This window comes from Suillus subaureus (genome assembly GCF_016647635.1).
Source record: "Suillus subaureus strain MN1 chromosome Unknown BJ212scaffold_394, whole genome shotgun sequence".
NCBI classification, from domain to species: domain Eukaryota; kingdom Fungi; phylum Basidiomycota; class Agaricomycetes; order Boletales; family Suillaceae; genus Suillus; species Suillus subaureus.
In genome coordinates this window covers 1-17,021 of record NW_024538950.1, presented here as the reverse complement: position 1 = coordinate 17,021, position 17,021 = coordinate 1, and the positions used below count along the sequence as shown (strand labels likewise).

The 17,021-nt window shown below is 48.0% G+C and overlaps 7 protein-coding genes across 7 annotated transcripts; 5 read left to right on the top strand and 2 right to left on the bottom strand.

Annotated features, from left to right (window-relative positions):
- The first annotated feature begins 511 nt into the window (after window positions 1-511).
- On the top strand, window positions 512-2,130 carry BJ212DRAFT_671559 (kinase-like domain-containing protein). The gene is made up of 7 exons (XM_041343777.1): window positions 512-903; window positions 955-1,023; window positions 1,076-1,261; window positions 1,312-1,342; window positions 1,395-1,432; window positions 1,484-1,711; window positions 1,765-2,130. The coding sequence occupies exons 1-7, from the start codon at window positions 616-618 to the stop codon at window positions 1,990-1,992; spliced, it is 1,068 nt and encodes a 355-aa protein (XP_041185091.1). The 5' UTR covers window positions 512-615; the 3' UTR covers window positions 1,993-2,130.
- A 2,122-nt stretch (window positions 2,131-4,252) lies between these two features.
- Window positions 4,253-5,620, top strand: BJ212DRAFT_1306922 (kinase-like domain-containing protein; the record flags this gene model as incomplete). Its single annotated transcript, XM_041333833.1, has 7 exons — window positions 4,253-4,528; window positions 4,581-4,649; window positions 4,701-4,886; window positions 4,939-4,969; window positions 5,022-5,059; window positions 5,201-5,338; window positions 5,393-5,620. 7 exons carry the CDS (start codon window positions 4,253-4,255, stop codon window positions 5,618-5,620), a joined length of 966 nt encoding a protein of 321 aa, XP_041185090.1.
- Window positions 5,621-6,549: 929 nt separating this feature from the next.
- BJ212DRAFT_1490156 (kinase-like domain-containing protein) lies at window positions 6,550-9,388 on the top strand (the record flags this gene model as incomplete). The annotated part of the gene is made up of 9 exons (XM_041341453.1): window positions 6,550-7,527; window positions 7,583-7,615; window positions 7,672-8,286; window positions 8,338-8,406; window positions 8,466-8,666; window positions 8,708-8,738; window positions 8,791-8,828; window positions 8,880-9,107; window positions 9,161-9,388. 9 exons carry the CDS (start codon window positions 6,550-6,552, stop codon window positions 9,386-9,388), a joined length of 2,421 nt encoding a protein of 806 aa, XP_041185089.1.
- Window positions 9,389-11,422: 2,034 nt separating this feature from the next.
- BJ212DRAFT_1413389 (uncharacterized protein) lies at window positions 11,423-12,128 on the bottom strand. The gene is given in 4 exon segments (XM_041337520.1): window positions 11,423-11,466; window positions 11,517-11,805; window positions 11,856-11,911; window positions 11,922-12,128. 2 exon segments carry the CDS (start codon window positions 11,790-11,792, stop codon window positions 11,452-11,454), a joined length of 291 nt encoding a protein of 96 aa, XP_041185088.1. The 5' UTR covers window positions 11,793-11,805; window positions 11,856-11,911; window positions 11,922-12,128; the 3' UTR covers window positions 11,423-11,451.
- A 763-nt stretch (window positions 12,129-12,891) lies between these two features.
- On the top strand, window positions 12,892-14,681 carry BJ212DRAFT_1472771 (kinase-like domain-containing protein; the record flags this gene model as incomplete). Its single annotated transcript, XM_041339018.1, has 9 exons — window positions 12,892-13,120; window positions 13,176-13,193; window positions 13,244-13,564; window positions 13,616-13,684; window positions 13,742-13,927; window positions 13,980-14,010; window positions 14,063-14,100; window positions 14,152-14,379; window positions 14,433-14,681. The coding sequence occupies exons 1-9, from the start codon at window positions 13,043-13,045 to the stop codon at window positions 14,679-14,681; spliced, it is 1,218 nt and encodes a 405-aa protein (XP_041185087.1). The 5' UTR covers window positions 12,892-13,042.
- A 146-nt stretch (window positions 14,682-14,827) lies between these two features.
- Window positions 14,828-16,090, bottom strand: BJ212DRAFT_1413375 (uncharacterized protein). The gene is made up of 5 exons (XM_041337519.1): window positions 15,972-16,090; window positions 15,648-15,934; window positions 15,434-15,598; window positions 15,220-15,381; window positions 14,828-15,167 (listed from the first exon to the last, which is right to left on the bottom strand). Exons 1-5 carry the CDS (start codon window positions 16,017-16,019, stop codon window positions 14,903-14,905), a joined length of 927 nt encoding a protein of 308 aa, XP_041185086.1. The 5' UTR covers window positions 16,020-16,090; the 3' UTR covers window positions 14,828-14,902.
- Window positions 16,091-16,644: 554 nt separating this feature from the next.
- On the top strand, window positions 16,645-16,992 carry BJ212DRAFT_1490153 (uncharacterized protein; the record flags this gene model as incomplete). The annotated part of the gene is made up of 1 exon (XM_041341452.1): window positions 16,645-16,992. The coding sequence occupies one exon, from the start codon at window positions 16,645-16,647 to the stop codon at window positions 16,990-16,992; it is 348 nt and encodes a 115-aa protein (XP_041185085.1).
- Window positions 16,993-17,021: the final 29 nt, after the last annotated feature.

Below are 17,021 nucleotides of genomic sequence, written 5' to 3'. Positions count from 1 at the left end.
AAAGCAACAACAGCTGGGGTTGCACATATGCGCCAGTGTTCTGGACTACCGAAGACAACACCATCGTAGCTGTATTCAGCTATTATGGCATCCCCACCACGATCTATGAGTTCGACGCGTCTACGCTGGACACCGTTGGAGCCCCCTTCGAAGGTCACGCACTGCTTGTCACAGGTCTAGCGCTTTCGTTTGATTGTGCTCTCCTTGCTAGTGCGTCCGTGCCGGGTCACACTATCAACCTTTGGGCCTTTGAGTCTCGCCAGCTTCTCGCCTCATTCCACGTTCGATATCCCTACTGCCTCATCTTCTCACCCAACTCACACAAACTGGCGTACACGGCCCAGGACAACACTATCTGCTTATGCAACACTCCACCTGACATCCTTGCTAGCATTCAGCCTGCACGACAAGTTAGAGTGCGCAGCCAACCCCGAATACTACTATCATTGACGCACTAATATTTTCTTACAGACCAGTACACCTGGAAATCCACCGCTCGCTAATCTATTTAACGTATGCGGTCCCTTTCTTGTACTCATCTATACCACTCTGTTAATGCCATTATTGTAGCCTGACGCAATAGCTCCTCCTGCTGTTGTGCATCGTAACCCAAAGATGGACCTGTCTTTCATAGCTCTTCCCACTCCACCACGTAGACCTTCCCTTACAATAGGATCGCGGCTACCCTGTTTACCCAACCACTCCAGCAAACTCCTTACACCGTCTTCCCATACGGACACAGTTCTCCATGTTCGTAATGATGGGTCTGACGATTTCCTCCCTGACGTGATACTCCAAGACCTCTCAAAATATATAACAAAGGACGGAGACTATCCTGTTGCTCGTGGAGGGTTCGGGGAGATCTGGAAATGTATTTTTCACATCGATCGTACATCGGTCAAAGTTCGTTTGCAGTGTTGTTTGTCCATCAGTCTAAAATTGATATCTGGGCAGGTTGCAGTGAAAGCATTGCAGGTTTATGCTGCTGACCAACTTGGTGCAGCAAAGACGAAAAAGATCAAGGTGAGTTTCTTGACGAAAGACTGGCCTTTCCTTACGGGTTATCACTTCGTAGAGGATAAAGCGTGAACTCAGAATATGCGCCAACCTCAAACATCCAAATATTCTACCTGTTTATGGCTATACGTATGGCTTCGGCCCATTCCTAGCGATAGTCAGTCCTTGGGCGGAGAATGGTAACCTGTCGGACTATTTGGAGCTCAAGGGCACGGCTCTTACTCTCGTTAGACGATTCCGGCTGGCAAGTCCCTTTTGTATTTCGTATAGACTACCAACTGATGGCCAACTTAGCTCAGGGATATCATAGCCGGTCTGCAATATCGTACGTGCTAATTATTGTCAGTGCTGGACCGAGTCGCAACTACTTTTCATAGTTCATGCCAACAGTGTCATCCACGGTGACTTCAATAGCGTGAGTTCGATCTTCTCGATAGTTCCAATTTCATCGAGACATAAGCTCCAGCCTAATGTTCTCATCCACGGTGATGGCACCGCGTGTGTTGCTGACTTTGGTCTTTCCTTGATGTATTCCGAGGTTATAAGTGCCTCTCAGGCATCTTGGACGTCCACGCTCAAAGGAAACATGCGATGGATGGCTCCTGAGTTGCTTGTACCAGAGCAGCAGGATGGATCTGCAACTCGTCCGAGCGAGCAAAGCGATATCTTTTCGTTCGGCGGTATCATGTTGCAGGTACGTCTGGAGTACTCTCGACTTGTCAATAATATCATTAGCTCTGCCTTTAGGTCCTCACGAACAAAATCCCTTATTATTACCTCCCGAATGACGCCGCAATCGTCCTATGCATAGCTAGGTCAGAAACGCCCTCCCGAGCTCGTTATCCAGAACTCCCTGAAAAACACTGGGCATTTATCGAGCAATGTTGGTCTAATGATCCTCGGGACCGTCCATCGACGGAGGGAGCTCATGTGACGATCAGGAATGAATTTTACTCGCTGTCTAGATCTCATTGATTCGTGAACTATTGCATTCAACGATCTGTTTACAGTTCAACCGACAAAACGAGGCACAGTAACACGATGCTGTTACCTGTACTGTAATCACCCCCAGACATCTCCTGCAATGTGATGAGAACACTGTAGTTACCGACCTATGCCGTGTCCAATGTGTCTATGCGGTGTCCATGATTCGTCTGTGCATGCCCCAGGAAAAAACACAAGCCGCGCGTCAAAAGTTGGACATCCCGAACAAGCCGCAACTTATACCTAAAAAGTGCTAAGCTGCTCCCGCTACCAGTGATTGCGATCGTCGTGACTTGAACAGACCACGCTCAGGTTTCTGTAAGTCGAGGATGTTCCAGAGCAGTAATGGTTCTCCATAACTGTATAGCATTTCACATAATGAAGACCGTACACGGTAGCGAGCACTTTCATACCAAAGGGAGGTCCTATCATATTCAGAGTCATAAGGAGATCGACCTACGAAATTATTGATTTGGTGATTCACACTGGTCAAACACGTTCATTTGTTGTGTTGAAAGTCCTTGAATAACTTGTGCCTAACAAGCAAGCAGATTAGATGGACAGGAGACAGCGGGTAAAAACAATGCTGTGCAATGCACAGGAGCCATACCAAAAGGGCGTGTTAGAAAGTACATACAGGAAGTGGCTGCAAGACGCACGCAAATTCAATCAGCTGATTTGCTCGCTCTTCTCCCAAGTTGCTAGCCTCTAGGTAACATCAAACTAATTTGGACTTTCAGCGTTAACGAACTGACAACCGACATCGGCAGGCAAGTGCACAAGCTGCGAGTATTTGCACATCCTTCGAAATCACTATCAACATCAGGTTACAGGATACGAGAAAGTCTCACCGACGATCCTTCAAATAATTTCAAATAAAACATTGTCCGCATCTGCTAAACCTCAACTAGCGGAGAAACGGGACATGGTTTCCAGATCGCAACAGCCTACCACGGTGGCGAAGAAATTGACTCTGACACCCATGTTGACCTTGAAGGGTCACAAAAACGCTATTCCATCTATATCCTACTTTCCGGACGGGAAGCGAATGATCAGTGGGTCAAGCGATAAGACCACTCGTGAATGGGACCTAGAAGCGGGCAAGGAAATTGAGGAAGTGCGGGATGTTTGGGAACTGGAAGTACATGCTGCGAGGGTATCGAGGGTATCAAGGGATGGTCGATGGGTTGTCTCTGTAGGTGGAAATGGGCTCAGAGTCTGTGAGGTTGAGAAGGGAACCATGAGAACATCTGAAGGTCACTCAAGGTATATCGAATCCATCGATATCTCCAGGGACAGCACACTACTGGCGAGCGGGGCGAGCGATGGCACAGTGCGGATATGGCACTTGGAAACTGGCAAACTTGTAACTGGTCCATGGAAAAGTGCCGAAGATGTGGCTGCAGTTCGATTCTCGCATGACTCGAACAAGCTCGCAGTCAAATCTTGGTTGTGGAATTACCTTGAAGTGTGGGATGTCCCAACACAATCATTGGATATCAAAGTGGGGACATTTGGCGACATGAACTTAACATCTACACCGGTGTTTTGGACTGCCAAAGACAAAACTATAGTAACTGCATTCAGCAACTCCCCAATGATCTTTGAATTTGAAGCGTCTACACTGAACACTGTTGGAGTCCCCTTCGAAGGACACACAAAGATCGTCACCAGTTTAGCACTTTCATTCGATTGTGCTCTCCTCGCCAGTGCTTCTGATGACAAGACCATCAAGCTCTGGGCATTTGAGTCCCGCCAGCTTCTCGCCGCACTCGATGTTATGTACTCTGTTCGCCACCTTATCCTCTCACCGGACTCGCGCCAACTAGTTTACACCGGCCTGGGTAGCAACAACATCTACTTATGCAACACTCCCCTTGAGATCCTCGCTAGCATTCAGTCTGTACCACAAGTCAGAGTGCGCAGCCAACCCACAATACTAATGTCGATCACCCGTTGACATTTTCTTGCAGATCAGTGCTCCTAGAAACCCACCCCTCACTGATGTACTCATTTCCTTCTTTTGATCATTTACATCACTCCATTAATGCCATTTTTACAGTCTGGCACTCTCTTTCTCACCGCGAATCAATTCAGTGCTAGTGAGGCCCCACAAAATACGCAACAGAGACTCCCTTCCCACTCTCTACCACCTCCCCCCATCAGTTTCGCCCGTCGTCGCGCACCCTGGCTTGACAGACACGCCGGAACCTCTCGCATAAAACCTCCCGACATTCTACCGTTTCCTGACATGTGGCCTACTCCTCCTCCATCACAGATACCCTCTTTTACAGTAGGTTCATTGCAACTCCGGCTACCCCCTGAACCTTGCGAAATCCTTCCCTTCTCTTCCAATACACGCACAGTCCTCTCCGCTCGTAAAGTTGAGCCTGACGATCTCCCCCCTGAAGCAACGCTCCAAGACCTTTCAAGATATATCAGCAAGGATGGAGACTACCCTGTTGCTCGTGGTGGGTTCGGGGAGATCTGGAAATGCACCTTTCAGATTGATCGTAGCTCGGTCAAAGTTTGCTTTCCATTTTTTGTTTGCCCATCTGTTTAAAATTAATGATTTTCAGGTTGCAGTGAAAGCATTGCAGGTGTACGCTGCTGATCAGCTTGGTGCAGCGAAGACGAAAAAGATCAAGGTGGGTTTATTAACGAAAGACCGTCTTTCCTTACAGTTTGCCACTTTGTAGAGGATAAAGCGTGAACTCAGAATATGCGCCAACCTCAAGCATCCAAATATTCTATCTGTCTATGGTTACACGTATGGCTTCGGCCCATTCCTAGCGATAGTCAGTCCTTGGGCGGAGAATGGTAACCTGTCGGACTATTTGGAGCTCAAGGGCGAGGCTCTTACTATCGTTAGACGATTCCAGCTAGTAAGTCATCTCTTGTATTTTGGGTAGACCACGCAACTGATGACCAACTTAGCTCAGAGATATCATAGCTGGTCTGCAATATCGTATGTGACAGACTTCATTGTTGCCGGACAGAGTTGTGACTACTCCTCACAGTCCACGCCAGCAGTGTCATCCATGGTGACTTCACTGGGGTAAGTTTGATCTTCTCGATAGTTGCAATTTCATTGAGAAGTGAGCTCCAGCCTAATGTGCTCATTCACGGTGATGGCACCGCGTGTGTTGCTGACTTCGGTCTTTCCTTGATGTATTCCGAGATTATAAGCGCTTCTCAGGCGTCCTGGACGTCCACGCTCAAAGGAAACATGCGATGGATGGCTCCTGAGCTACTTGTACCAGAGCGGGAAGACGGATCTCCGACTCGTCCGAGCGAGCAAAGCGACATATTTTCGTTCGGCGGTATCATGTTGCAGGTACGTCTGGAGTACTCTCGACTTGTCAGATAATATCATTAGCTCTGCCTTTAGGTCCTCACGAACAAAATCCCTTATTATTACCTCCCGAACGACGCTGCTATCGTCCTGTGCATAGCTAGGTCGGAAAAGCCCTCCCGAGCTCGTTATCATGAGCTCCCTGAGCAATACTGGACGTTTATTGAGCAATGTTGGTCTACTGATCCTCGGGACCGTCCATCGACGGAGGGAGCTGACGGAACGATCAGGAATGAATATTACTCCCTGTCCAGATCTCGTTGATTCTTGAACTATTTTGCATTCAACAATCTGATTACAGTACAGCCAAACAACGAGGCACAGTAATATGATACTGTTACCAGGGTTTTTAAACGTAGGCTCAACCCCAGGCATCTCCTGCAATGTGATATGCAAATACCAGTCTACACCATGTCCAACATGTCCAATACGGTGCCCATGATTTGTCTGTGCGTCTCACAAAAAATACAAGCCGCGCCAGAAAGCCATGTCAGAAGATAGACATCCCGAGTGAGCCGAAACCTCAAAAGTATTGCTTCCGCTACCAGTAGGTACGATAGCGACAACTTGAACAAATCACGCAAGCATGAAATGGACCACGCTGTAGAGACTTCCGTGTGTCAAGGACGTTCCAAATAGTAAGGGTACTTCATAACAGCATAGAATTTCACGTACGGGAGACCATACATGGTCGCGAGCGCTTCTATACCAAATGGAGGTCCCGTCATATTCAGAATCATAAGGAGGTCGACCTGCGAAATTGTTGATTTGGTGATCCACACTGGTCGAACTCGTTCATTTGTTGCGTTGAAAGTCCTTGTACCTGATAAGCAAGCAGATCGGATGGACATCGGGCAGCGGGTAAAGATAAATATTTTGCTGTGTAGCGCACAGCCGCCATGCCGAAAGGAGTACAGGAAGTGGTGCGAGCGAGACGGATATTCGATCAGCTCACTCTTCTCCCAAGGTCGCTAGCCTCTAGGTACATCAAACTAATCTGGACTTTTAGCATTAACGAATTGACAATTGATATCAGTAGGCAAAGTGTACCAGCTGCGAGTAGTTGGGCATCCTTCTAAATACCTGTCAACGTCGAGCCAGAGCATACAAGAAAACCTCACCGACGACCCTTTGAACACTTCCGAATAAAACATTACCCGCATCTACTAACCTCGCTGGGAGAGAAACGGGACATGGCTTCCCTATCGACAGCAGATGAATCCACTCTGACGCCCGTGTTGACCTTGAAGGGCCACAAAGACACTATTGCATCCATATCCTACTTTCCAGACGGCAAGCGAATGATCAGCATGTCACGCGATAAGACCACTCGTCAATGGGACTTGCTGGCTGATCAGGAGATCAAGGGGGTGCGGAATGTTCATAGGCAGGAAGTAAGTGCTGTGGGGGTATCAAAGGATGGTCGATGGATTGTCACTGCTAGTGGAAATCTCAACACTGGGGAGCTCAAAGTCTGTCAGGTTGAGACAGGAATCGTGAGAACATCCAAAGGTCATTCATACAGGATCAACTGCATCGATATCTCCGGGGACAACACGCTACTGGCGTGCGGGGCAGAAGATAAAACGGTGCGGATATGGAACTTGGAAACTGGCAGATCCGTGGCTGGTCCATTCCAAAGTGCCAAAGTTGTGGGGGTAGTTCAATTCTCGAGGGACTCAAAGAAGCTCGCAGTCAAGCAGGGGAATTACCTTGAAGTGTGGGATATACGAATACGATCATTGGATGTCAAAGGGACATTTGATATGGCAGACTCCATCTGTGCACCAGTGTTTTGGACTACCAAAGACGAAACCATCGTAACCGCAGTCAGCGTCACACGGGGCTCCCCATATACGATATGTGAATTGGATGCATCTACGCTGGTTGCTGTCGGAATCCCCTTCGAAGGACACGCCTCAATTATCACTGGTCTAGCACTTTCACTTGATTGTGCTCTCCTTGCTAGCGCTTCTTATAACAACATCCAACTCTGGTCTTTTGAGTCCCGCCAGCTCCTCGCCTCATTCGATGTTGTGTCCGTCCACCACCTTATCCTCTCACCCGACTCGCGCCAACTAGTTTACACCACTCAGCACAATTACAACATCTATTTATGCAACACTCCTCCTGAGATCCTTGCTAGTATTCAGCCTGTAGCACAAGTCAGAGTACGCAGCCAGTCCCGAATACTACTATTGTTCACGCGCTAATATTTTCTTGCAGATCAGTTCTCCTATAGACTTGCCCCTCACTGATGTACTTGTCCCTTTCTGTTGTTCATTTATACCACTCCATTAATCTCATTTTTGCAGTCTTGCGCAACCTATCTCATCGCGAATCAATCCACTAATGAGGCCCCGCCCAATCCGCGATACCACCTCCCCTCCCACTCCCTACTACCTCCCCCCACCAGTTTCGCCCATCGTCGTGCAGGGCCATCCTGGACTGACAGCTATGCCGGAACCTCTCGCATACAACCCACCGACATGCAACCGCTTACTGATATGTGGCAATGGCCTGCTGACACGCAGTCATCGTCTGCTGAGATATGGGGGCAACAAAATGAACCAGGATTCCAGCCACTGCGTCAGGACACGGTGCATTTAAATGGAGGACCCACGGCAGATCTTCCAAGTGCAACAATTTCGCCTGTCATAGTTTTTCCCCCTCCATCGCAGGTGCCCTCTTCTACAGTAGGTCCACCTCTACCCCAGTTACGCCCCAACGCCCACGAGCTCCTTCCCTCCTCTTCCTATATGTATACAGCCTTCTCTGCTCGTAATCATGAGCTTCATGGTCTCCCCCCTGAAGCGATGCTCCAAAATCTCACAAGATACATCACTAAGGACGAATATTATCCTACTGCTCGTGGCGGGTTTGGGGAGATCTGGAAATGTACCTATCAGATAGACCGGAGATCGATCAAAGTTTGTCTGCAGTATTGTTTGTCCACCAGTTTGAAATTGACAATTGGGAAGGTGGCAGTGAAGGCGTTGCAGATGTACACGGCTGATCAACTTGGTGCAACGAAGGAAAAAAAGATCAAGGTGAGTGGCACGGCAGAAGACTGGATCTATCACTTACACCCCAGGGTGCCACTTTGTAGAGGATAAAGCGTGAACTCAGGATATGTGCCAACCTCAAGCATGCAAATATTCTTCCCGTTTATGGTTATACGTATGGGTTCGGCCCATTCCTAGCGATAGTCAGTCCTTGGGCAGAGGGTGGTAACTTGACGGTCTATTTGGAGCGTGAGGGTGCGGCTCTTACTCTCGCAAGACGATTCCAGCTGGCAAGTCCTCTCTTCGTGTATTTTTGGGTTGACCACAAAACTGATGGAAAACTTAGTTAAGAGATATCATAGCTGGTCTGCAATATCGTATGTGATAGACTTTGCTATTGCCGGATCGAGCCGTAACTACTCCTCACAGTCCATGCCAACAGTGTCATCCATGGTGACTTCACTGGGGTAAGTCCGATCTTCTTGATAGTTCCAATTTCATTGAGAAGTGAGCTCCAGCCTAATGTGCTCATTCACGGTGATGGCACCGCGTGTGTTGCTGACTTCGGTCTTTCCTTGATGTATTCCGAGATTATAAGCGCTTCTCAGGCGTCCTGGACGTCCACGCTCAAAGGAAACATGCGATGGATGGCTCCTGAGCTACTTGTACCAGAGCGGGAAGACGGATCTCCGACTCGTCCGAGCGAGCAAAGCGACATATTTTCGTTCGGCGGTATCATGTTGCAGGTACGTCTGGAGTACTCTCGACTTGTCAATAATATCATTAGCTCTGCCTTTAGGTCCTCACGAACAAAATCCCTTATTATTACCTCCCGAATGATGCCGCCATCGTCCTGTGCATAGCTAGGTCGGAAAAGCCCTCCCGAGCTCGTTATTCTGAACTTTCTGAACAATACTGGACGCTTATGGAGCAATGTTGGTCTACTGATCCTCGGGACCGCCCATCGACGAAGGGAGTTGATGCGATGATCGGGAATGAATTTTACTCGCTGTCCAGATCTCGTTGATTCCCACGCGCTCTCTCGCCTCCAAAATCTGTAGCCAGATAAATAAACGTAGGTACACTTGTATAGTAAACGCAGGCTCACCCCAAGACTTGTCTTGTAATATATTTTTGGGCACAACAGTGCACTGTAGTTCCTAATACCATTGGCCTCCCCACGGCAGACCTCATATGCGAAATATTCCTGCTTACCGGTTCACTGATTATAATGAACTAGTTCCTGGCACAATACGACTGGACCACGCGCCCGAGTTTCTTGTCAGAAAACAATCCATTCATTCACCGCTCGTGATACCGTCAGACTACGATGAGCTTGAGAAACACCAAGTGTTTTGGAAAGCCAGATAGCCGTGTTCTCTTAGTCCGTCTGGAGACTGGTGCACAGCAGTTGAGGATTCGTTGTACAACCTACAAGATGGAAGTACATTATGACAACACATAGACTCTCCAATAGTGCATGGGTATATATATCCCTCCAAGATATCCAGCTATTTCTTTCCTTTCCTTTTAGTAGATCCCTTCTGACGAGTTCGCGCGTTCTGGGGCTGCGGGTGCAGACACAGGCTTGAGTATATATATAGGCTTAGCGGCGCTCTGAGGACGCTCAGGATTATGCAAAAAATCGATGAAAAAGTCGCGAAACCTCCGCTCATCACGTATATGAGCTGTTTCGGTACACGGACAAGAGCGCCGTAGACTATGGACAGGAAACGTGCCAGGTAGTCTAAAATGTATTCGCTGCAAAAGGGCGGTAAGCACTAGTAGGATACTTAAATCTGACACATCCTACCGTTCACCACAAGCGCACATGGGAAAGCTCTCCTTTCTCCAGGGTATGATTATGTGTGGAATCAAAAACATGGTCTACGAACTTCGAGACACCTTCTGGATGTTGATTCTGGAGAGGATACGTTAATTGACGGATCGTTAAATACGATATACTCATATTATGAGAAACTAAACTCGCTCTTTCTCCTCCTAGTTACAGATGGCGTTCCGATAATATTGAGACCGATCAGAGAAGAAACAGTACTTAAAGGTTCCACAGTCAGGCTCGTGACCAGCCTGGCTTATACGAGACGTGAGACTCTAGTAAGGCTGGTTAGTAAGGCTGGTTACGAGTCTATCCTACAGTCACAAGTCTGGAAACGACATCTCGGCAAATCCTTGTCCATACCGAACTTGTCTGTGAGGAAATCACCAACGATCCAATAACACGAAACACAGGGAGATATGTACTGATTACCGTGAAGGCGCGTGAATCTTAGAGATTGACGGAAGGCACGGCCACGAAACCGATGTCTGCTATAATCACAGCTGCCTGAGACGATAAGTTAACGAGCGAAGGAGCCAAAGGACACACACACACACTGTGATGCTTGACCATTCACTGCTCGGCTTGCTGTTAAAGAGAGTTGATGCTACAGTCGACCCACGCTCGTCGAAGTTTTTGTAACAGTGGCAGTGGTACTAGTCCCCGAACAATGCAACATCGAAAGTCTATGAAAGAGCTGTTATCAGTCTGACGGTCCCCTTCTCCTTGACATAACAAGACTGGTCTGCTACCAGACGGACACTCGGGTGTGCATAAAAGTTGGAGAATTTATTTTGCGCTGGTTGCAAACTTGCAGATGATGCATGAGAGTAGCGCATAAACGTGGCTGAAAAATACTCAACCCCTGGAGGGAAATGATGATATTTAAACGTGACACAGATAGAATGGGCACCACGTTCGTCCTTCACATTTTCTCAAGTTTCGAGAATCACTGCCGACCTTCATAAAAAGACTTTTCTCCTTGGCTTGAAGCCGGTTGATTATGCTCAGAATCGTGGATAATTCGTCAGAGCGAGAAGTCGAGAAGCAACACGCCCACGTGTCGCTGAAAGGAGTGTGATGTAGTGTACATTGCGCACTTCTTTCATTCATGCATGGATTCGCTCAAAAGCAATTCTCGTCAGTGCTAGTATGCCGGCAACTGATTCAAGTTCATTGAGCAACTGAGCACTCGGCAGTCGATCATCGGGATGTAATTCATACTGTTACCTGAAATGAGATCAATCTTGGATTTAAGGTTGTAGGTTCTGTCCAACACTTTGTCAAAAGATTTCACAAGCAGAAAACAAATACATACAATGACAGCTTGACATTCGACAGGACAGCAACGGTCACCGCCGCAAGAGAACGTATAGATCAGCTTCCCTGAACTCCATGAAAGTGCCTTTCCGTAAATAGTTCGTGGAGCCAGAAAGGGAGGTGTGCCGTACCTGCAAATTCTGAACTTTTGGTTCCTTGCCAACTGCACAATGAGCTTGATGATGGCGGCGGCAACGAAGATGGCCATGACAGGGAACCGAACAGCAAGCAGATTGAATGGACACAAGACGGCAGAAAATAAACGCTGTACCATGCACAGGCACCATCTGAATGGACGTGTTAGGATGTACGGGAAGTGGTTACGAGATGCACGTACATCCAATCAGCTGAATCACTCGCTCTTCTCCCAAGTTGCTAGTCTCTAGGTAATACTAAACATTCTGTGCTAGCGAACTGACAGTCAATATTAGCAGGCAAAGTGTACCAGCTGCCACCAGTAGTTGGGTATCCTTTGAAGTTACTATCAACGTCAGGCCACAGGATATGACATAGCCTCACCGACGGTCCTTGGAATACTTCCAAACAACAGCCTTATCGTACTTGTCAGCCTCTCTGGCGGAGAAACGGGACATGGATTCCAGATCGCGACAGGCTACTGCGGCAGCAAAGAAATCGACTCTGACACACGTGTTGACCTTGGAGGGTCACAAAGGTTCTATTCCATCGATATCCTACTTTCCGGACGGGAAGCGAATAATCAGCGGGTCAGACGATAAGACCACTCGTCAATGGGACCTAGAAGCGGGTAAAGAAATTAAGGAGATGCGGGATGTTTGCGAACTGGAAGTGCATACCGTGGGGGTATCAAGAGATGGTCGATGGGCTGTCTCTGCAGGTGGAAATGGCTTTGACTACACCGGGGAGCTCAGAGTCTCTGAGGTTGGGACGAAGATCGTGAGAACGTCTGAAGGTCACTCACGGAAGATCACCAGCATCGATATCTCCGGGGACAGCACGCTACTGGCGGAGGCAGAAACTTACATAGTGCGGATATGGAGCTTGGAAACTGGCAAACTCGTAGCTGGTCCATTCAAAAGTGTCGAATATGATGATGTGGGCGCAATTCGATTCTCGCACGACTCGAAGAAGCTCGCAGTCAAATCATGGTGGGGGAATCACCTGGAAGTGTGGGATATCCAAACACAAACATTGGATGTCGAAGCGGGGACATTTGATGGAGTGAACTACGCATTTGCACCAGTGTTTTGGACTACCAAAGACAAAACCATCGCAACCTCATTCAGCTACCATGACTCCCCGAAGACGATCTATGAATTTAACGCATCTACGCTGGAGACTGTCGGAGCCCCCTTCGAAGGACACACCAAAATCATCACCGGTCTGGCGCTTTCACTTGATTGTGCACTCCTCGCTAGCGCTTCTGATGACAATACCATCAAGCTCTGGGCATTCGAGTCCCGCCAGCTCCTCGCCTCATTCAATGTTCAGCTAGTCCGCCATCTTACCCTCTCACCCGACTCGCGCCAACTGGTTTACACGGCCATGTACAACAACAATATTTACTTGTGCAACACTCCTCCCGAGATCCTCGCTAGCATTCAGCCTGTACCACAAGTTAGAGTGCGCACCCAACTCCGAATACTGCTATTGTTCATGTACTAACATTTTTTTGCAGACCAGTGACCCCCCTGATGTACTCATCCCTTTCTTTTGTTCACTTACTCCATTAATGCCATTTTACAGTTTGGCGCTCTCTCACTCACTGCAAATCAATTCAATGAGGCCCAGTTGCCTACCCTTCTCCCTCCACGGCAGATACCCTCTTCTACATCAGATTCGCAGCCACCCCAGTTACGCCCTGACTCCCGCGAGCTCCTTCCCTCCTCTTCCCATACGCATACAGTCCTGTCCGCTAGTAATGTTGACCCTGACGATCTCCCCCCTGAAGCAACGCTCCAAGACCTCTCAAAGTATATCACCAAGGATGGAGATTACCCTGTTGCTCGTGGTGGGTTCGGGGAGATCTGGAAATGCACCTTTCACATCGATCGTAGCTCGGTCAAAGTTCGTTTGCCGTCTTTTGTCTGTTCATGTCTACAATTAATAATTTCGCAGGTCGCAGTGAAAGCGTTGCAGGTATACGCTGATGATCAACTCGGCACAGCGAATACAAAAAAGAGCAAGGCAAGTGTCTTGCTGGAGGACTGTCTATCACTTACACAACAGGGTGCCACTTCATAGAGAATACAGCGTGAGCTCAGAATATGCGCCAACCTTAAGCATCCAAATATTCTACCCATTTATGGTTATACGTATGGGTTCGGCCCATTCCTAGCGATAGTCAGTCCTTGGGCGGAGAATAGCAACTTGACGGTCTATTTGGAGCGTGAGGGTGCGGCTCTTACTCTCGTTAGACGATTTCAACTGGTAAGTCATCTCTTGTATTTTGGGTAGACCACGAAACTGATGACAAACTTAGCTAAGAGATATCATAGCTGGTCTGCAATATCGTATGTGATAGATTTCACTGTTGCCGGACAGCGTTGTAACTACTCTTCACAGTCCACGCTAACAGTGTCATCCATGGTGACTTCAATGGGGTGAGTTCGATCTTCTCGATAGTTCCAATTTCATTGAGACATAAGCTCCAGCCTAATGTGCTCATCCACGGTGATGGCACCGCGTGTGTTGCTGACTTTGGTCTTTCCTTGATGTATTCCGAGGCTATAAGTGCCTCTCAGGCATCTTGGACGTCCACGCTCAAAGGAAACATGCGATGGATGGCTCCTGAGTTACTTGAACCAGAGCAGGAGGATGGATCTGCAACTCGTCCGAGCGAGCAAAGCGACATCTTTTCGTTTGGCGGTATCATGTTGCAGGTACGTCTGGAGTACTCTCGACTTGTCAATAATATCATTAGCTCTGCCTTTAGGTCCTCACGAACAAAATCCCTTATTATTACCTCCCGAATGACGCCGCAATCGTCCTATGCATAGCTAGGTCGGAACAGCCCTCCCGAGCTCGTTATCCTGAGATCCCTGAAAAGTATTGGACGTTCATGGAGCAATGCTGGTCTACTAATCCTCGAGACCGCCCGTCGACGAAGGGAGTTCATGTCACGATCAGGAATGAATTTGACCTGTATAATAAACGCAGGCTTACCGCGAGACTTCTCTTGTAATATTGGAGCACGACAATGCACTGAAGTTCCTAGTACTACTGGGCTCACCACAGCTGACCTCATGCGACGTATATCCTGCAAGTCTTGTTCACCGGTTCGCTGATTACGACGCACTGGTTCCTCGCACAATATAACACGATCATTCAAGGTTCTTGCTATAAAATACAATACATAAGCTCTGCCATAATGCATGAGTATATATATCCCTCCAAGACATCCGACTATTTCTTTCCCTTCCTTTTAGTAGACCCCTTCTGCGGCGTATTTGTCGCACTCGACACGACTGCGTCTTCTGGGGCTGCGGGTGCAGATACGGGCTTGACTGCAGGCTTAGCAGCGCTCTGAGGACGCGAAGGCTTATGCAAAAAATTGATGAAAAAAGTCGCAAGACCTCCGCTCATCATGTACATGAGCCATTTCGGCACACGAACAAGAGTGCCGTAGACCATGGACAGAAATTGTGCCAGGTAGTCTAAAATGTATTCGCTGCAAAAGGGCGGTAAGCGCTGGTAGAATACTTAAATCTGACATGTCCTACCGTTCACCACCGGGGCCATAGATGGATTTCCATGGCTCTTTGATGCTCCACGCCTTCTCCTTGAGAAATTGGTGGAGGATTTCGTCGGTCAACCTTATCTGACCGGCTTTGTAAAACCGCAAAGTTTGCCCCCGGTCTTTCAATACAACAAGGTAAGGTGCGCTAATAGAAGGTCAAGAACACGCACACGCTACAAAAAATGTTGAAGACTCACGACCAGACAGCCCATTTGGTAGTGATACTCGTGACATTGAGATAGTCGATTCGACCAAAGCGCACATGGGAAAGCTCTCCTTTCTCCAGGGTATAATTATACGTGGCATCAAAAACATGGTCTACGAACTTCGAGACACCTTCTGGCTGTCCAGCGGTGACGGTTCTGGTGAGGATACGTTAATTAAACGGACTATCAAAGACGATATACTCACATTATGAGAAACCAGACTCGTTCTTTCTCCTCCTCTGCAGTCAGCGTCTCGTTTACAATCATTTCTGCATAGTTCTCATCCGTGATGAGAGGTATCCGCTCATCCCAAATTACAGATGGAGCTCCGGTAAGGTTGAGACCAATGAGAGAGGATACAGCGCCCAACGGTCCTACAGTCACAAGGCTGTCTAGAAACGACATCTTCCCTGGCCCATGTTGCGTTGCAGGGGTAGATGGGGAATGTGGGACGTGTGCTGGTGAGGGAGTTTGGCTTGGGGACGGGTTGTCCTGGGGTCCATCCAGCTGAAAAGTATTGAGCATTGACTAGCCCCGTGAGTGATAGAAAACCGGCAACGTATGCCAAAGGCCTCATCTCTCAAAACAAGTATGTTCGGGTAGTAATGGAACAAAAAGAGGTCTACTCTAGTTACATAAGGTTGAAACGTTGATGAGGCGGTCTATATTATTCCCATGAGACTGTCAATTACAAGTCAATTCAGCCTAAGTTCCTTACCACGACAAGGTCATTCGCATGAGCTGTCACTAATTCGCTCCTTGTTCTCATGCTTATCGCAGGCAGTATCCCGAGACGCACGCCCGTCTCGACGTGGACAAAAATGCACATCCCCGACTGCAAACGATCTAGTGGAGAAGGGCACTTGTCCAACACGATTGCTTTTCTCGACTTATTTGACGGTTAGTGGGGGAGTAAATTGCAAATATTGGTAGAGAAGGATACATTTCCGACTTCCAGGAAGTGCCTTTTTCTCTACAAATATTGCAAACCCCGATGTACCTTCTGTGAAAGAGCATACGACGATGTAAGCACGCTGGCTTACTAGATTTCCCATAATCTACATAAATACTGTCCGCGATAAAGCTTTCAGTATTTGTTCAGTATCACTGCCTTTTGGCGTAACAGTTAAAGCCTGGACGACAGTCTTAGCTAAGTTACAGACGATCCGCACAGACCAGGCTCGGCCTGAGTAGCACATCTCATGGATAGTAACATCCTGAATAATTCCTCGGAATTTGCCCTTGTCGAGAAGCGCATCCGAGCCCTCACGACAATTTTGGCAAAGATGGGCCATCGTCAGGAGCCGTCGTTTGATCTTCAACAAGTTCCTTCCCTCTTGCGCCATTTTGTTAATCTCCTCACCCCGGGTGACGTTTTCAGTCCTGAAGTAAAGAAAGCCATAGCGGCCACGGGTGCCATCGTCCATGATGGGGTTAACGAGAGGTTTCAGACATTAATGGTCACCCAGAATTTATATCCCCGTTCCTCCCTAACCGAGTCAAAGTTGGAAGAAGTAACCAAATCTCGAAATCGGTTCAAGAAATCGTGAACAGGTGCGATTATTGACTAAAGACTACC